Source organism: Gymnoscopelus microlampas, assembly GCF_963454915.1.
Source record: "Gymnoscopelus microlampas genome assembly, chromosome: 15".
Lineage (NCBI taxonomy): Eukaryota > Metazoa > Chordata > Actinopteri > Myctophiformes > Myctophidae > Gymnoscopelus > Gymnoscopelus microlampas.
Window position 1 is genome coordinate 36,324,773 of NC_139952.1, and position 18,555 is coordinate 36,343,327.

Sequence of the window (18,555 nt, forward strand, 5' to 3'; positions counted from 1 at the left end):
GGACAGAGTCTCACTTCTTTGAAGCTGCTGACTCTTTCTACTTTTTAAATCTTAGGTATCTGTTACTGTGATAGTCCAGATGATGGCGCTCTTGAACATTTTATTAATTTCATTATGCTAAACCACTTAAACCCTTTATAGCCTACTTCATTGACAGGGTACTTAGTGGTCCCCTCCCTTTTCCCCTCTACACCAAATCTCTTTGCTGAAAATAGCAGATATACAGTACAAGCTGACAACAAATCATGTGCAACATCACAACAAATGTACCGGTATAAGCTATTGAAACATATTTTTTTCCCTAAATGTTTATTTTTGTGTATGTGTATTCTAGTTTTATTTATGTATTGTCTTTTATTGTTTATCTTTTACACATTTATGTCAATTGCCATTTGATCTATATGTGCTGCTATTGTTTACCTGAATGTTTGCATATTATCCTTTTCTTATACATAGATATATTGAAGTGGTATCAGTAATGGCTTAATTACTTTCTGGTATTGCATTATGAATATGCAGAGAGGCAGTAAACAGGCTAATAATCTACATCTTCTGCTAATGATGACAAATGATGGAGACATTTTTCTACAAATACCATTTTATTTCTCCCAAACATTTCACTTTCACTAAGACCCCAAGTCAAAGATATAAAGATTTAAAAAAAAGATTAGATTACGATAGAGAAAATACACATACTTAATAGACACATAGACGGGAGGATGCATACTGTAGTGGCTCAGAGTGTAAACATTTAGCGGAAAGCAACTCGTAGAAATTCAAAACTCTCATGGTGGAATCACTGGAATGAGACAGAATGTGGCAAATGTATAATTCTCTTGCCATGTTTTCCAGCTGTGTAAACTGCCATATGCTGAGATACAGCTTTATATATTTCGGGCCCTGGAAGCTACAGTACACGGCAGTAGGGGTGTGCCGATACACTAATTTCACGAAACGATACGATACGATATTTGACTCACAACTTCGATACGATTTCGATACGATACGATACGCACTTTTTTTATTATGAAAATATATGGAGGAGAAAAAAAGAAAATGCAAACAAATAATTCTGTTTTTGCATTATTCAGACATGCAAACTTGTAGCTTTTCAGCTACAATAGCCGTTTTGAATCCAAATAGTATGACACCTGACCCGAAAAAAAAAACATGTTGTCACTCTTTTCACTTCGGGGACGTTTGCATGCCTGATTATTATGATTGTAAAAAAAAAAAAAAAAAAAAAAAACTTTTTTTTATTTTTTTAAAAACGATATTTTTTTTTCCAAAACGATACATATCGTCGCGAAAACGTATCGCGATATATCGCGGGACGATATATCGGCACACCCCTACACGGCAGTCAATTAAATGGTAGGATTTTCCTCCTACTATGGGGGGAAAATACTGTCATCTCAAGACAGCAACATGGTTTGGGCGAAATTCAGCTTAAGCCTCTTCTAAACGTTGGCTGGCGTCAGAGAGAGGACTGCTTTTGTGGTTACTGACTGTGATGTAATGATTCAACCTTGTTTCTCAAAAACACAGTTCATCAATATATGAAAGTCACCTTCTCTGATGACAGTTGTGGGAATTATAGGGCATGTGTTTTGAATAAGTGTCACGGACGCATATATGACTATTAAATCTGAAGCGAGAAGGCAGAAGACATTACACCTATTTGAATGCAAATCACCCCCTTAGTTCAATCAATCATAAACCACTTTGCTCTTAGCTTTACTCAGACAGGTTCTCTCCAACTCTGATATCGTATTTGTCAAATTTAGCTCTGGGATTAATCCCACTCCTGTGTCGCCCACTGTTCTTTCTTTCAGATTCATCCTTTTAGACCAGCGTGTGCAGAAGAAAGGAATTAAATTACCGCAGGCAATGAAATGCCTGTGATGTGCTGCACCCAGTGCACTTGACCCTCAATGTCACACCTGCGCTCACCCATCGGCCGTTTTTAAAGTCTAAAGCTGGGTTTGATAAAATGCAGGGACTAAGTCCTGTCCTTACCCCCCCGACCCCATTTACTAAAAGTTAAGAACATAGCACTAATAGAACACACATCTATATTATAAAACAATAAACTACAAACTGTGGCACATTTATTTGGTCATGTAATTTCTTTCCTCCCAGTCATCATCTCCTCTCTTGTAATACTGTCCCCTACAACCACCGCACTCCCTCCCGTCACCCCTCTCCCCCACTCTTCATCCTTCCTGCGACATTCCTTTGTTTCACATTTTAGCTTGATTTATTTTTTTCTCATTTTTTGTGTTGTTTTCTGTGAATCACCCCACATTTAAAGAGTTTTTTTTCTTTTTTCGCTTTGTTTTGCGGCGTTGTTCTTTTAGGCGTCCTCCTCTGCCTCCTCCTCAAACTCTCCTTCTTCCTCTGCAGTGGCGTCCTGGTACTGCTGATACTCCGACACCAGGTCGTTCATGTTGCTCTCCGCCTCTGTGAACTCCATCTCGTCCATGCCCTCGCCCGTGTACCTGGAAGAGTGGAGTTGCTAGTGAATGTTTGCAAAAAGAAAAACCCTAACCCGTTGTCTTTCAAAGATTTTTTGGAACAAAAGTGGTAAGAAAATAAAAGCATCATCATAGCAAAATAACAAAACAAGAATGACCTAAGTCATAATAAAGCCGCATGGGGCAGGCTTTTTTGGCCCCAATCTTTTCATACACCTGATTACTTATGTTTTTTGGATTGCTTGTTTCTCTCGCCAAACCTGGCAACATTAGCCTTAGCGTCGCAGATTAACGCTTGAATGTTTTTTATATAAGTGGTGGCAACATTTTGTGACACCACACGGGTCTTCCCAACAATAGCTGAGATTGAAGTCAGTGTGAACATGGGCAAATAATAACTTAATAGCCAAACTAGGTCTAATGAAGGGTCACCAGACATGTCGACCCAAGACAGCTCGACCAGCCGCGATTTTGAGACAGCTCGACCCAGATCGACCGGGTCTGGTTGTCTGAAGTAGTAGCTCTGTGTAACCCCTAGAGGGTAGTAGAGTACAAGGTACAAGGTGACGGTGAGGGAGGTCCTGAGTATATTTATAGTATATTTAAGACTTAAGAGTAAATATTGTAAGCATGCTCCCCCAGTTGCATACTTTTTTTTAAGAAGTGTTATAGTATATTTAAGAGTACATATTGTAAGCCTGTTTTGTCCTCCTCTCCTCTAAAATCATTTGAAAGTAGCAGATCTACACTAGTTGCCATCATTAAACACAACACAAGAGGTGAAATGAATTAAAGTAACTGTTATTTTATTTGACAAAACAGGGCAGTGTGAAACAATTTCAATGATTGAAAAAAAGGTCAAAAATAGTAGTATATTACAAAAAGGCTGAGTCTGATCGAATGTGCACTATTTCAGTCATACTATCAAACTATCAAAAATAGTTATATAAAAAAAAATGGGGGAATAAAAAAGAGAAAGGAGACCAGGCTAGACCTCGCTGTCCGCTCTTGCCAGTCCGACCCCGTGTGGGTAATAGACACACTGTAAGGATTTAGAGCTGAGGTAAGGAGGTGTCTAATGGCTGTGCTTGAAAGCCTTATCACATCAAGAAGACAATAGGGCTTGAGGTAAGGAGGTGTCTATCTCAATGGCTGTGCTAGCTTGAAAGCCTTTGGGCTTGTTTCACCCTGACAGACAAATAATAATTCTTTGGTAAATCAATGTACATATTATTATTATTATGTCTCTCTCCCCCTCTGTCTGTCTGTCTGTCTGTCTGTCTGTCTGTCTGTCTGTCTGTCTGTCTGTCTGTCTGTCTGTCTGTCTGTCTGTCTGTCTGTCTGTCTGTCTGTCTGTCTGTCTGTCTGTCTCTCTCTCTCTCTCTCTCTCTCTCTCTCTCTCTCTCTCTCTCTCTCTCTCTCTCTCTCTCTCTCTCTCTCTCTCTCTCTCTCTCTCTCTCTCTCTCTCTCTCTCTCTCGCGCGCGCGGTCCGGGTCGAATTTGGGTCGAGTTGTCGGGTCCAAGCGGGTCGACAGGTCCGGGTCGAGCTGTCTTGGGTTGACATGTCTGGTGACCTAATGAAGCATGCTAGCATTTAGGCTAACCCTCCTGGCTGGCCGTCTCCCTTTCTCTCTCTCTCTGCTGTGTAACTCTGTGCGTTGCCTTGTTGTGATGTGTGTTCGTCCATGCTGGCCCCTAATATGGTCTGCTTCCGGGTGGTTCAACCTAACTTAACAATGAGGATCGTTCTGATTGGATCCCTTCCCAACTAGTCCCTCAAAAAGAGTAATTCTGATTGGATCTCTTCTCCATTCGTCCCGCCCTAACATTTTCGTCTCGTCTAATTCGTTGACTAACGTGTCCATTACATTTTCGTCTCCCCATTGGCTTAAAAGGGGGTCTTAAAAGGGGGGAAGTGTGATGGACAGCCAGGACAGCCAATGACACTCAGGTGTCGACACTTTTCACTCGACTAGGACTAGTGCTGTTTACAGAGCCGCTCGCTAGCGCATGCGGCTAAAAAGGGTATCTGAGTTACATACCAGTGGAGGAAGGCCTTGCGACGGAACATGGCAGTGAACTGCTCTGAGATGCGCTTGAACAGCTCCTGGATGGCCGTGCTGTTTCCGATGAAGGTGACGGCCATCTTGAGGCCGCGTGGCGGGATGTCGCACACGGCCGTCTTGACGTTGTTGGGGATCCACTCGACAAAGTAGCTGCTGTTCTTGTTCTGCACGTTGAGCATCTGCTCGTCCACCTCCTTCATGGACATGCGGCCGCGGAACACGGCCGCCACCGTCAGGTAGCGGCCGTGGCGCGGGTCGCAGGCGGCCATCATGTTCTTGGCGTCAAACACCTGCTGGGTGAGCTCGGGCACCGTCAGCGCCCGGTACTGCTGGCTCCCCCTGCTGGTGAGCGGGGCGAAGCCCGGCATGAAGAAGTGCAGGCGGGGGAAAGGCACCATGTTGACGGCCAGCTTCCGCAGGTCGGCGTTGAGCTGCCCGGGGAAGCGCAGGCAGGTGGTCACGCCGCTCATGGTGGCCGAGACCAGGTGGTTGAGGTCGCCGTACGTGGGCGTGGTCAGCTTGAGCGTGCGGAAGCAGATGTCGTACAGCGCCTCGTTGTCGATGCAGTACGTCTCGTCCGTGTTCTCCACCAGCTGGTGGACGGACAGCGTGGCGTTGTACGGCTCCACCACGGTGTCAGACACCTGGACAGACAGACAGAGAGACAGAGACATGTGCCTAATTTACACTAAGTCATAACACAGTTTTTTCACAGAGCAACCTCTGTGAAAATTACTAATTGTCAGTGAAAGACAGTGGTGGAAAAAGTACTCAAATTGTTTACTTAAGTAAAAGTGTCAATACTGCAATGTAGAAATACTCTGCTACAAGTAAAAGTCTGGAAATCAAAATTTACTTGAGTAAAAGTACAAAAGGATTGGTATCAAAAGTACTTAAATGCCAAAAGTAGAAAGTACTCATTATGCAGAATGTCCCATTTCACAAGTTTTCAAATGTATAAAATGTATTAAAATCTTTTGAAAATAGCAGATCTACAAGTTCTAAATGCGTCGCATCGTGTGAGTAAAGCTAAGAGCAAAGTGGTTTATGATTGATTGAACTAAGGGGGGATTTGCATTCAAATTGGTGTAATGTCTTCTGCCTTCTCGCTTAAGATTTAATAGTCATATGCGTCTGTGACATTAATTCAAAACACATGCCCTATAATTGAAAAAGCCCACAACTGTCATCAGAGAAGGTGCCTTTCATATATTGATGAACTGTGTTTTTGAGAAACAAGGTTGAATCATTCCATCACAGTAACCACAAAGCAGTCCTCTCTCTGACGCCAGCCAACGTTTAAAAGAGTCTGAAGCCGAAATGTATACAGAGCTGAAGTGGGTCATGTAGCCTATATTTTGTAATAATAATCAAAATCTACAAAGTAACGATTAACTAAAGTGGTCAAATAATTGTAGTGGAGTAAAAGTATAATATTTGCCTCTGAGATGTAGTGGAGTAGAAGTAAAAGTACTGAAAATTGGAAATACTCCAGAAGAGAAATACCTCAACATTGTACTACAGTACTTGAGTAAATGTACTTAGTTACTTTACACCACTGGCATCCATGCTACTTCAGAGTTTCCGTGAAAGAACACGATGCATCATAACATGACTTTAAAAACACTTTCACGTAGGAACCTCCAGCTTTTCCTATCTACAGCACACACCTGCACTGCAAAATCCTGAGTGACAGTTGAACTCATTTTAACTTTCAGAAAGACCCTTGCCTGTTACAGTCACAGTTAGATTAACAAAAAGGATTTTACTGTGTGAATAAATCCATACATGCACTCCAGCAAAATCTACAAAGTTGCTAACAGCACTCGCACAACCGTACTACTTCTAGGCTGCAGCTAGAGCAGGAACGATACAGTATTCAAGATCACTGCATGCCAGTGCACACCGGGAGTGTTCAGATCGGATTATTATTTATTTACTTCAGATAGTCGTACAATATAATTGGAGCGAACAATGCATTTTGCATCCTGGCTTCCTCAGGTTCACTGCTGGCGTTCCTTGCTTGCTCAGCAAACCCGAGCATGCCAAGATGCAAAATGTATAGTTTGTTCCAATTATGTTATACAACTATCTGAATTAAAATTAAACCAGAAGTACTGCATTGCAGTTGTATGCCTCTGCCAACACTCATCCGTGTCTGTCCAGACTCATAGTGAATGAAGACCTTCACCTTTGACCCTTGACCACCTACTTCATTAATCATTTCATCCTTGACTCCAAGTGGACTTTTGTGCCAAATGTCATGAAATTCCCTCAAGGCATTCCTGAGATGTTGCATTCAGTGTTGGGACAGACAGACGGACGGACGGACGGACGGACGGACAGACAACATAATTCCTCTTGGCCTAGGTTGTCGCAGGCATGAAAAGTTGATCTGAACATTCCTGGTGTGTGCTGGATTACTTCGATCTACATACAGTACACACACACACACACACACACACACACACACACACACACACACACACACACACACACACACACACACACACACACACACACACACACACACACACACACACACACACACACACACACACACACACACACACACACACACACATACAGTACATACATACATGATATTCCTTACCTTAGGAGAAGGCACCACGCTGAACGTGTTCATGATCCTGTCGGGGTACTCTTCGCGGATCTTGCTGATGAGCAGGGTTCCCATGCCCGAGCCGGTGCCGCCACCCAGGGAGTGTGTGAGCTGGAAGCCCTGGAGGCACTCGCAGCTCTCAGCCTCCTTCCTCACCACGTCCAGCACCGAGTCCACCAGCTCCGCCCCTTCCGTGTAGTGACCTTTGGCCCAGTTGTTGCCCGCCCCGCTTTGGCCTGGCGGGAAGGAAGAGGAGCGGTTACTTTCCCGGGGTACCGGCAGGGTGGGTCGCCTGGCACAACATGATGGGACAAACGCTACAGGGGCTGGAAAATCACCGTGCCTGTGTCACTCAGTTGGTGGTGACTGGCAGAGATACAGCCTGGGTTAAATGGATAGTTCACCCCCAAAATTACTTTTTTCCTATGAATTACGCACCCCATGGAGACTTGAATTCATGGAGATTTGTTTGTTTTTGTCACATTCCTAAGACAATAATTTGATGACCGGCGGCGGCTCTGGTAGGAGACATTAGCATCTTTCCGCCGGTCATCAAATTAGTGGCTTAGGAATGTGACAAAAACCCAAAAGTCTCCATGAATTCAAGGCTTCATGGGGTGTGTAAATGATAGATTTTTTGGGGTGAACTATCCCTTTAAAGGTAGGGTAGGCCTAAGTGATATGTTTTTGTTCAAAGGTTAAAGCACAATAATCTATAGAGTGTTTGTTGACAGCTTAATTTTTTATAGTGTTCCAGTTCCAATTGTGTCTGGTAATTTCTTAGTGCGATCACTTCCAATTTCACTTGTTTAATCTGTATTCTGTGCAAGTTCTCTCTCCCGATTGGATAAAATAGGTATCTCGACCTGAAAATGTATTTTCTATTTACTAAAGAGCAGGAGAGACATGGAAACTCCTGTTACTGAACAAACACTCTATAGCGATGAGTACTATCAGAATATAGAGCAATTTAACACATACTTTTACAAAACAATATCACTTAACCATACCTTTAATCACTTGACCAACCCAGGGTCCCCCAGGAGTCCATCATTGGCCCTCATTTTCTCCCTCTACACCAAATTCATTTGTCTATTTCCGCCAATTGTTCGCATATTATGACATGCCCAGAACAGGAATGCTAGAGTTCGGGTGGTTAATTCTCTAAAAATATTCGCTGTTTTTGAGAATTTCGAGAATTTTTCACCTATAATCATATGCTCAAAATAGGAATGCCAGGTTGAAAGTGGTTAAGGGGGTCTATTCCACACGGACATGGGTATGAGTTCCATTCATCTCTGCCTGTCTTTTTCGTTGGATTCATCTGCCTCTTGTGTGTTTGTCCATGTATCTGTATATCCAGCCACCTGTCTTGCTGTCTGTCTTTGTGTCCTAACCCCTCCTTACCGAAGACAAAGTTGTCAGGTCTGAAGATCTGTCCAAAGGGTCCAGAGCGGACTGAGTCCATGGTACCTGGCTCCAGGTCCACCAGGATGGCTCGGGGCACATACTTGCCACCTGCACGCACACACGCGCACACGCACACGCACACACGCACACACACACACACACACACACACACACACACACACACACACACACACACACACACACACACACACACACACACAGGCTTAATAAACAAAACAACATAGAACATAGAAACAACAACAACAACAACATAGAAATACATTGAAATAATCAATCACAGAATGTATTACACACACTATAGGTAGGGAAGTGAACCTAAACTAAAGATCCATTTAAATAAATTATATAATTAAGTGTTCATTCTTTATTCTATAACAGCAAGATTATAAATGCAGTTTCTGCATATGACCCCTAGATGGAGTGTAACATAAAATACAGCAAAGATCCCTGCTGCAATACTATAGAACACAGTTGCCCAGATGTGGAAACCGGGAGAAATTACCGGTACCTATCGGCAAATAAGGACAAAGGTTGATACAGAAATAGATAATATATCGTATAGTAGAATTGGTATACTTTTGTTTGTTTTTAAACCGCAGCCATGACCTTTTTAAAACTACAAAAAGTGGTTACTGGCGCTTACCTTTTGGTGGGCAAATCTGATGCAAAAATTATAAGACATATTTTCTCTCATTTTGGGTAGCAGGATCGATATTTTCAGATCAACTTTTACAGATACTTTTTGATTTCCATCTTAAAACATTTATTTTCTCAATACCTCATCCTAAAGTCTAATCTATATTTCCTTCCCAAGAGTATTTAAATGCTGAACAGATGGGAGATGTGGTGAGAAAACAGCAAAGCTATTAGTGAAAAAGAGTAATTAAAAAAGTAACAAAAAATTTAAATCCTTTTTTCCCCTCTACACAAAATCTCTTCGACAAAAATCTTTTCGCCTATTATGACATGTCAGAATAGGGGTTCATGTGCTTAATCATTCTATTCCAAAGTACCTTGCCTTTTGGTGGACACATGCACGGGCGCACACACAGGCAGGCAGGCAGGCACGCACACACACACACACACACACACACACACACACACACTCGGGCGACACAGCGGAGGAGTGGATGAGAAGTGGAGCATGAAATGTGCACATAGATGATAGAGGACATGGTTCCACAGTGATTATACCTTCATAGAAGGGTACCTGTTCACAGCTAAATACCCTCTTTCACACCAGAGCTATTTAAGGAGAGGGACACCAACCTTGTAAATGGGATTTAAGGGCATTCCTCTGTATGTAGGCTACTGTATGTCTCATGACTGTAAAGAAGAATTAGATATCGCTTTACTTGTACACCAGTAGTGTGGTGCCCTGACGATTCAGGAAGTAACAAGACTAGGTCATTGCTGACAGGGCAGAAACCTCTTACAGTGGCCTGGGCCGCGGCGTGGTGGTCCAGCCTGACAGCTTGTCGTGGGTTCGAGTCCCATTCCCGACGGCCTTTGCTGCGTGTCACTCCCCATTTCCTGTCAGTCTACTGTCCAATAAATAAATGCATAAAAGCCCCCCCCCCCCCAAAAAAAAAAAATCGAAAATGAATGTCCTGGACCTACATGATCATACTAACTACAGCGTCATACAAAAGCATAAAAAGTAGCAGATCTGCTACTTCTGAACTTGATGAAAGGATTTTTTTTGGTTTCCACCCGACAGAGACGATATATCCTCGCTGTTGGGCGGAAAATAGTTACTTTTCAGGAAATGGAAAAAAAAAAGTCAGAATGTCTCAGAAGCTCTTGTTAATACTTTTTATCTGTTCAATATTTATAAAACCCACACTTAACCACTTTCAGTTTCACCTTGTTCTACAATCATATCTATAAACTCACAACTGAGCTTGTAGATCGGCTATTTTTGCCACTTTTCATACGATGAAGTGGGGCATTCATTTACAAAAAAAAGAAGAATTATGGAGATGCAAGGTTTCTGCCAGACAGCACCAATATATAATTGCAGAATGGGGGAAGGACAACATATATTGTACAATATCCACTGAAGGAGGCACGAGAGGAAAGACCATGGGGTCGCCAAAATCGGTACGGTTCTTCCTGCAATCTGTCTGTTAGATTATGAGATACAGTATCTCGCGTGCAAAGTTGATATCTTGGTCTATCTGATTATACTTGCTGCATCTGTGTACCTCGAGGGTCCGTGGACAGCGGATGCAACGTGGTTGTGATTATGCAACAATTTGGTGTCTGCAGGTGGTGGACAAGCATTCAAGAGCAAGAGCAAGAGCACGGGCTGCACTCAATACAAGTGACAACTGAAGGACTGCTATGGCAAGAGGCCATTGTGAAAAGAGGTCTACTGCCCTAGTTGTACTCTATCTTGCGTCAATCTTATCTGTGCATTCCTGTTACACTCTGAAGTACAGATGCTAATAAAGCTTCGATAAGACTTTTTTTTAACAAACCTGCCAACGAACATCACTTCAATTTCAGGCCCTTGATTGTCACATAATATAATAGCAACGGATCTCCTCTCAACCTACTCCTTGACCACTTAAACCCCATATGGTCTTTTTTGCACAGGAAGATTCATCTGGTTTCCAGGCTACAATAAGATCACAAGTACAACGTGTCGCAGTGCGACACAATATGGTTAAGCTGAGCATCTATTTTTCTTTCGTCATGGTTTTGAGCGCATAAAAGAATATGCTGTCACAAAATCTGGGATGCATGCGGATGTCCTCGCAGACATGAGTCAGTGATAAAATGTATATCATATGATCAGATGCAGCAAGTATAATTTGGCCTTAAGGGTGGTGTTAGAGGCTACATCACAGGGTCCCTAAAATGGTTAAGGGTGATTCATTACATTTTGAGGTATCTAGCGGCTAAAAAATACAGCATGGACCTCATTGTGACTGGTATCATGGGTTGACATGTCTCTTCCTCTCTCTATCCACTCTCTCACCACTATACTGTTGAATGAAGTATAAAAGCCTGGACAAATCAGCTTAATCTTTTTCTTTTTTTAAAGGATTTTTTCCCCGCTCATTAAGATGGATAAAGTAAGAAAGAGGCAGGGGTTGATTCTATGCCATTTGGAGTATGTATAGAGCAATGCTCAATACAGAAGTAAGCACCTTAACTACTACATTCTCAATGGGGAGTAGCACATTCCGCAAATACTTACCTTTTTTTATATGAAAGTGTCTGAGGATGAACACATGAATTATACATGATTTATTACGAGGTTGGATTTACCTGTGGCCTCGTTGTAGTACACACTGATCCTGTCCAGCTGTAGGTCACTGTCTCCATGGTAGGTGCCCGTCGGGTCGATACCATGTTCATCACTGATCACCTCCCAGAACTGCATACACACACACACACACACACAGGAACACATGCACACACAGTCACACCAAGGTCATGTAGTGTTACTATGCACCCAAAAGAAAATCGAGAAAGAGAGAGAGTGAGAGATCAATACACAGCATCAACAGAGAGTGCTTTACTCGGATGCATTAAAGACTAACACATGTTGTATTGAAGTTACAACACAAACCAATCTATATCTCACAGACTGATGTGTAAATGAATGCATTACTGTTACATAACCTCGGTTCCACTGAGCAGGCAGAGTATAATTCTATCCTTCATGAAGACTTAATTTAAGAACTGAATTCCCACTTGGTGGGGCTGTTTGACTTAGCTCAAAGTGCACATTAGCACAGACGCAAATACAGAGACGCAACAGACAAACCACGATATAGAAACCATACATAGAATATAATGTGACTAATGTATTCAGGCGAGATTTCTGGAACATCTTCATAGTCTATGTTTAGAAATGTTCACTCAGGGAAAGCTGGGACTTTTAAAGTGGAAGAAGGTCACTTCACTCATGGGGAGAACAGCTGAAAACACTGCTGGCTCACAATCAGCCTCTTTCTTTCTCTCTCTCTCTCTTCCAGGGCCAAGCAAACTGATATCTAATTACCCTTCTGTGGTCACAAGACGCAGAGTTGTGAAGTTCTAAAGTTTGTCGCCTGAACAACATTTTTTTCCCTTAAATATATTTGACTGTGAAGGAGAGTATTTTACTGTAACTAATCACCATTTGACTGAATTGTACTGTATGACTGACTGACAGTGGAGGGGAAAAAAAACGTGATGCGACGTGTTGTGAGCTTGTAGATCGGCTATTTTGGTTAAAATGGTTAATGAATGTTTTATAATATAATAATTTATATCTGCAAAGTAACCAGTAACTAAAGTTTTCAAATAATTGTAGTGGAGTAAAAGTACAATATTTGCCTCTGAGGTGTAGTGGAGTAGAAGTAAAAGTACCTCAAAATTGTACTTAAGTACAGTACTTGAGTAGCCTGGTTCTAGACAAATCTGCCATTGCAAAAAAAAAAATTGCCCTTGGCAGATTAGGTCTGGCCCCTCTCAATAGAGATTTTATTTCTCTCCCTCCAAAGTTGTGAGGGACCAATCAGGGCCCAGTATGCAAATATGGGGCGGGTTTATCACCAGATGCATTTTTTTTATTTGCCCCTCGGAAATGCAGGTTCCACACAGAGATTCCAGACTAATATCTACACAGTGATATTAGTCTGGTCATGCCAGGCTAGTACTTGAGTAAATTTACTTGGTTACTTAACACCACTGCTGACTGACTTGTGGGAGCTGCAGTGGCTCAGAAAGTACAACGACGAATGTCTGCAGTCAGATCTCAGGTCCAGGCCCGGCCAAGTACTGTATATATGTCTTGAGCAAGACACTGAAGCCCTAAGCTGCATTCACACTAGTGCCGACAAAGCAATAGGCTACAAGTAATTTCCAATGAAAGCCAGCAAAACCGATGCTTGACACTTGTCACTGCATGGCGGCCGTGATGTGCTACAAATCAGATCAGCTGGCTTCAACTCCAATGCACTCCAATGACGCAGTGAAGCGTCATTCATTCATTCATTATGTATTTGTTTGACTAAGTCCACTCCCCTTCTCTCTTGGCCACAATTCCTGCTCTGTTCCTAAAATAGAAGAAAAACTCATTCTTGCTCTTAACCAGTGCCCTGTGCTATTTAACCCTATCCTTTTCATTTACACAGTGTGGCTTGAGCAACACTTCAACGGCGACTCGGCAGCAAATATAGCTGGCCACGCTTGGTGGTTTTGTAGCTTTTGTCGCCAACAGTGTGAACGCAGCATAACTGTTTCCCGGGTGCTGTTCATTAGTGACTCTTAATAGTTAGAATGGGTTTAATAAAGAGGACGAATTCCAGGTATGTGTAAATAATAGGCTATTTGTGTGTGTGTGTGTGTGTGTGTGTGTGTGTGTGTGTGTGTGTGTGTGTGTGTGTGTGTGTGGGGAAAGGCCAAACATGCAGGGACCTGTACAACTGGAAATGGATGAGTTGTGCGTAATGACAAGGATCCAAGTAAGTTTGGGCCCAGATCACAGAGCCTGAACAGCTGCTGATGTAAGAACCCCTGAAACAACTCTGTACTACATATGTAGCAGTTTATCCATTTAACCTTCTGCATGTATGACTCACAAGTAGTACTACTCATTAATTAAACACATGTATAGGCCCATCCTCACTTTCAACCTGGCATCCCTATTTTGGGCATGTTGACATTTGTCCAAAATAGCAAAGAAAATAAGATCTACAAGCATCATGATACGTCTTCTTGTGAACTTGTAGACTGGCTATTTATGCAATTTTTTGATTTTTAAAAAAATGTATAAATAAGGGTTAAACCAGAAGTGACTCTCAGAATCAGCTTTATTGTCACATCTCAGGTTTACAGAAGTAAAGAAGTGGGTGAAATTCGTTTTTGTGCATAGTTCGCATAGTATCGTTATTTCCATAGAAGAAAGAAAGGGAAGAAGGAGATCAAACAAGATAAAAACAAATAACACATTATCTACATATTATTTACACATGGTACCTGAGATAAGATGCTGTGTTCACACTAGCGACGACAAAAGCTACAAAATGACAGAATGTGGCCAGCACAGTGCTGCTGATTCATGGTTGAAGTGTTGCTCAAGCCGCACTGCTCAAATTAAAAAGGTAAAGTGAAATAGCATAGGGAACTGGTGGTTAGCAGCGAGAATTGTTTTTTCTTCCTTTTACGGAACACGGCAGGAATTGTGGGGAGAGAGAAGGGATGGTGAAACAAAAACATATGATGGATTGTTTTTGTTTGATGGATTGACACTACGTCATTGGAGCGCTGTCTTGTTTTTGCAACGCACCACGCCTGTCACGCAGCGACAAGGGTCGAGCGTCAGTTTGTATCTTCATGTCACTGAAAATGAAATTGTAGCCTGTTGCTTTGTGGCCACAGCATCAGTCTTCTCTGGATGGAACTGGAAACCCACATAGCTGAAATTCAACACAATATTAATGACTTTTATTAAGTCAGGGCTAAAAGGGAACCAACACTCACACATAATACAACTTTATGGACATTGTTTGGCTGCCCCTCTTTCTTTCTCTGTAGGTGCTGCGAGTGCGAATTCGTTTTTGCTATCCATACACTAAATAGAATGCACCTGGTGCAACAGGCACAAGATTGTTGCAGTGTCAATAGTATAGTGATGTCAACATCAAATAAAATAAACAATCACTGATAAGTAATGACTTAATCTGTATACATGTTATTACACAATAATACACATCAGAAGAGTAACAATGTGTAATATTCTGGTACTATATTCTCTTCTAACCTCTTATATTATGCTCTAATACTTTCTATTGTTTCAATCGTTTATTGGACGCATTTTTACCTCCGCTGTATTTCAACATTTATTTTAGTTCCTCGCTACTGAAATTGCCCAACAAGAGTTGACTTTACTTAATCGACTCTTAAGTCAATTTATAGAGCAGCGAAACCAAGTCGGTCTGAATCTGTGCAGATTACACAGGTCCTTCTTTAGCTGATGGCAGGTCACATGAAAGTCCCATGAACAACACCTCACCTCTTTTATTTCCTTGACTTTCTTGAGGAAAGGAAAGGGCATTTAAATAAGAATGTTTAATCGAGAAAGTTGAGGAAAATATATACTTTTTTTTGCTAATCTAACACTTGGGGACTCAGACTTGAACTTGAAATTTTCCAAGGAATTAAATCAGTGTCATTTCAGTCACAAGACTGCTTACTACAGCTGTGTTTCCCTCATTGAATCCAGGTTAAAACGTTAGCTTTTGAGGTGAGACAGTTGGCCCTGTGTCAACAGGGAGAAACATTAATGCCAGTCTTGTTAAAAACGAGAGCACTAACTGTCAGACTAACTCAATCAACTGGCCCTAATCTCTGCCAAGGAGTAAGAAAGTGTATGTACGTGCTTCTGTGTACACCGCCTGCAGTAGAGAAAGAACGTCTGTGTGAAGGGTAGAGCTAGAGAGAGAGAAGTTCTGCAAGTATGAGAGGGAGAGAAAAAGAAAAAAAGAAAGAAAGAAAGACATACTGTATATTTGAGAAGTGAATGAGTCAAAAACAAAGGGAAGGAGCAAGAGAGACCAAGATAGAGAGAGAGATGGATGGGTGGGTGGGTGGGTGAGAAAGATCTTTTATTCAGCCCTGACCTCGCTACCTTTTGTTTTTTTCTGCAAACTTCTAATAAAGTATTCAATCAATCAATCAATCAATCAATCAATCAATCAATCAATCAATCAATCAATCAATCAATCAATCAATCAAACAAACAAACAAACAAACAAACAAACAAACAAACAAACAAACAAACAAACATGTTCATGACATGTTGAGTATGAAATGTCCCTGTCCCTTGTGTATAAAATGCACCACATATTTTGTTTACCTTGAATATGAGTTACAGTGAGATTACATTGTTCTTACACTAAAGCCTAAACTCTAGATAATACTTTGTTGCACTGAAAATATGTTATTTTTAGTGACACAAAGCACATTTTAGATAGTAGGCTACACAGGGGTCAGGCCACAGCCACTGTCACACTGACAATAACAGATTATAAATACAAATATATAACTTTCTGGAATAAATAAATAACAAAATTAACAATCTGATCTACTCAAGAGCACAATAAATCTATGAACTTAATGACCATGGACCCAATTATGTGTTGCTGGGAAGTGAAGGAATTAAAGGCTGAATTCATTCAGTTAATCCATTGCTAAAACTCAGAGGGGGTGACATCACACTTGCTTAATGTCATTAATACACTTGTTGTCAGCGCACACTACTGAGTTCAGTCTGACTCACTCCATATGTTACTGGCCATTTAAATTAGCTCATCTGTGTTTTCATGCCAGACACTAGTCTCTTGTTATCTTTCTCCCTCTCCCTCCCACCCACCCAGACGCCCCTATAGACACAGTTTCTGCGTTCCTCTCCTCTGTCTCAGCAAATTTCCCGACTTTTCTTTCTTTCACACTTTCTCTGTAGTAACAAAGACTTATTCTCAGAGACACAGGCCGGCCAAGCAGTGTCTCTAAGACCAAGTTCATTAGGAATGGTTCAATGAGTTCACTATTCATCTTCTTCATGGTCAGTCCTCAACACAATGTTCTAGTCAGCAAGTTAGATATTATGTGTAGATACAAATCCAACAGCTGTGTGTAGCCTACTTATAGTTTAAACAAAAAACAAGGAATAGGCTATACCTAACACAGTATTGGTCCCTCTAGACACAACAGTCTATTCTCCTGTAGGCTAGCTTAATTCAGGATGAAATCTTTTGATTTCCACAGATGCTGAGAGGCATTTCTTTCTTTCCCTCAGAGATGGAAACAAATAGCCTTGCAGCAAAGTTGAGAATGGCAATGTTCTCATAAAATATAGAAAAATATGTTCATTTAGATTTCTATGTCATCCCTCAGGTCAGGCAGCCTTGCAGAGTGCTTGGCAAACCCATCACTTTCTAGAACCGTTATTTCAAAACAATGGACCATTAATTCACATAATTTATTGTTAAAAAAAACAATTTGTGTTTTTTTTTCTGAATTCGAGCCCAGAGAGAAGTTTGGCTAGTTTGCTTGTAACAGTTCATAAGGAAAGGAAAACAATTGGTTGCAACTTTTAAGACAGACAAATATTTAAAGTCAACAATATAAAACCAAATCAGTGCACTGTGCACAAGTTATTTTGCAAATAGGCTACAGTATATTCGTCTTTTTTTAATAAACTTTAAATGTTTTGGACTGCATCTTACCTTTGCACCAATCTGGTTGCCGCACTGACCGGCTTGGATGTGGACGATTTCCCTCATTGTGGATAAATAGTGTTGCAGAAAAGTTAGTTTTGAGAGATGATGTGGATAATACTGACCTACTGACTAAACTGACCAGTTTACAGACTCACACAGCTACTGACTGACTGGCTGATTGACTGTCTGCCAAGTGAAAGAGGCGGGACAAAACTTTATATAGGTCTATATTAGCGTTGCCATGTCTGTTTATTATAAGCGACTTTGGGCTTGTTTTTCTGTAAAGTTGCTTGTAAATATCGGTAGTTCAGTCGTGGATTGAGTTTTTTTTGGCTTGTTTGTAAAGTGTAGTTGCTTATTTGGGCTTGTTTCCTAATGTTGTTTAAACATTTTCATGTCAAGGACCCTCAGGTTAATATGTAGGCCTATTTGTCCTCGGACCCCCAACCTGAACATATTTGACCCCCCCCCCCCCCCCCCCCCCGTACCAGATTTGTGTTGTTAAAATGTTTTGAAAATATTCAAAAATATTTGTTTGAAAATATCAAATATAATATATTTTCAAACAGCAATATGTATAAAGTGCTTATGTGGCTTAATTTGGGTTTTGCTTATTTCTCTCTCAAAATCTGGCAACGCTGGTCTGGATCACGCAGCCATGAGAAGGCTGCGCTGCTGATTGGTTGCGGTGGTGGGAGCTCAGCTGCTGATTGGCTAAGGTTAGAATATTTTCC

The 18,555-nt window shown here is 41.4% G+C and overlaps 1 protein-coding gene across 1 annotated transcript; it reads right to left on the reverse strand.

Annotated features, from left to right (window-relative positions):
* Positions 1-593: 593 nt before the first annotated feature.
* On the reverse strand, positions 594-17,996 carry LOC311061123 (tubulin beta chain). Its single transcript, XM_084079663.1, has 7 exons — positions 17,828-17,996; positions 11,877-11,985; positions 8,574-8,684; positions 7,158-7,402; positions 4,520-5,187; positions 1,349-2,501; positions 594-907 (listed from the first exon to the last, which is right to left on the reverse strand). The coding sequence occupies exons 1-6, from the start codon at positions 17,882-17,884 to the stop codon at positions 2,357-2,359; spliced, it is 1,335 nt and encodes a 444-aa protein (XP_083935789.1). The 5' UTR covers positions 17,885-17,996; the 3' UTR covers positions 594-907; positions 1,349-2,356.
* Positions 17,997-18,555: the final 559 nt, after the last annotated feature.

Coding starts and splice junctions, on each gene's coding strand:
- LOC311061123 (XM_084079663.1), bottom strand. CDS start 17,884: ATGAGGGAAATCGTCCACATCCAAGCCGGTCAGTGCGGCAACCAGATT. Junction 8,685..11,876: donor GTACTACAACGAGGCCACAG/GTAAATCCAACC, acceptor GTGTGCGTGCAG/GTGGCAAGTATGTGCCCCGA. Junction 7,403..8,573: donor ACCTGACAACTTTGTCTTCG/GTAAGGAGGGGT, acceptor CCTTCCCGCCAG/GCCAAAGCGGGGCGGGCAAC.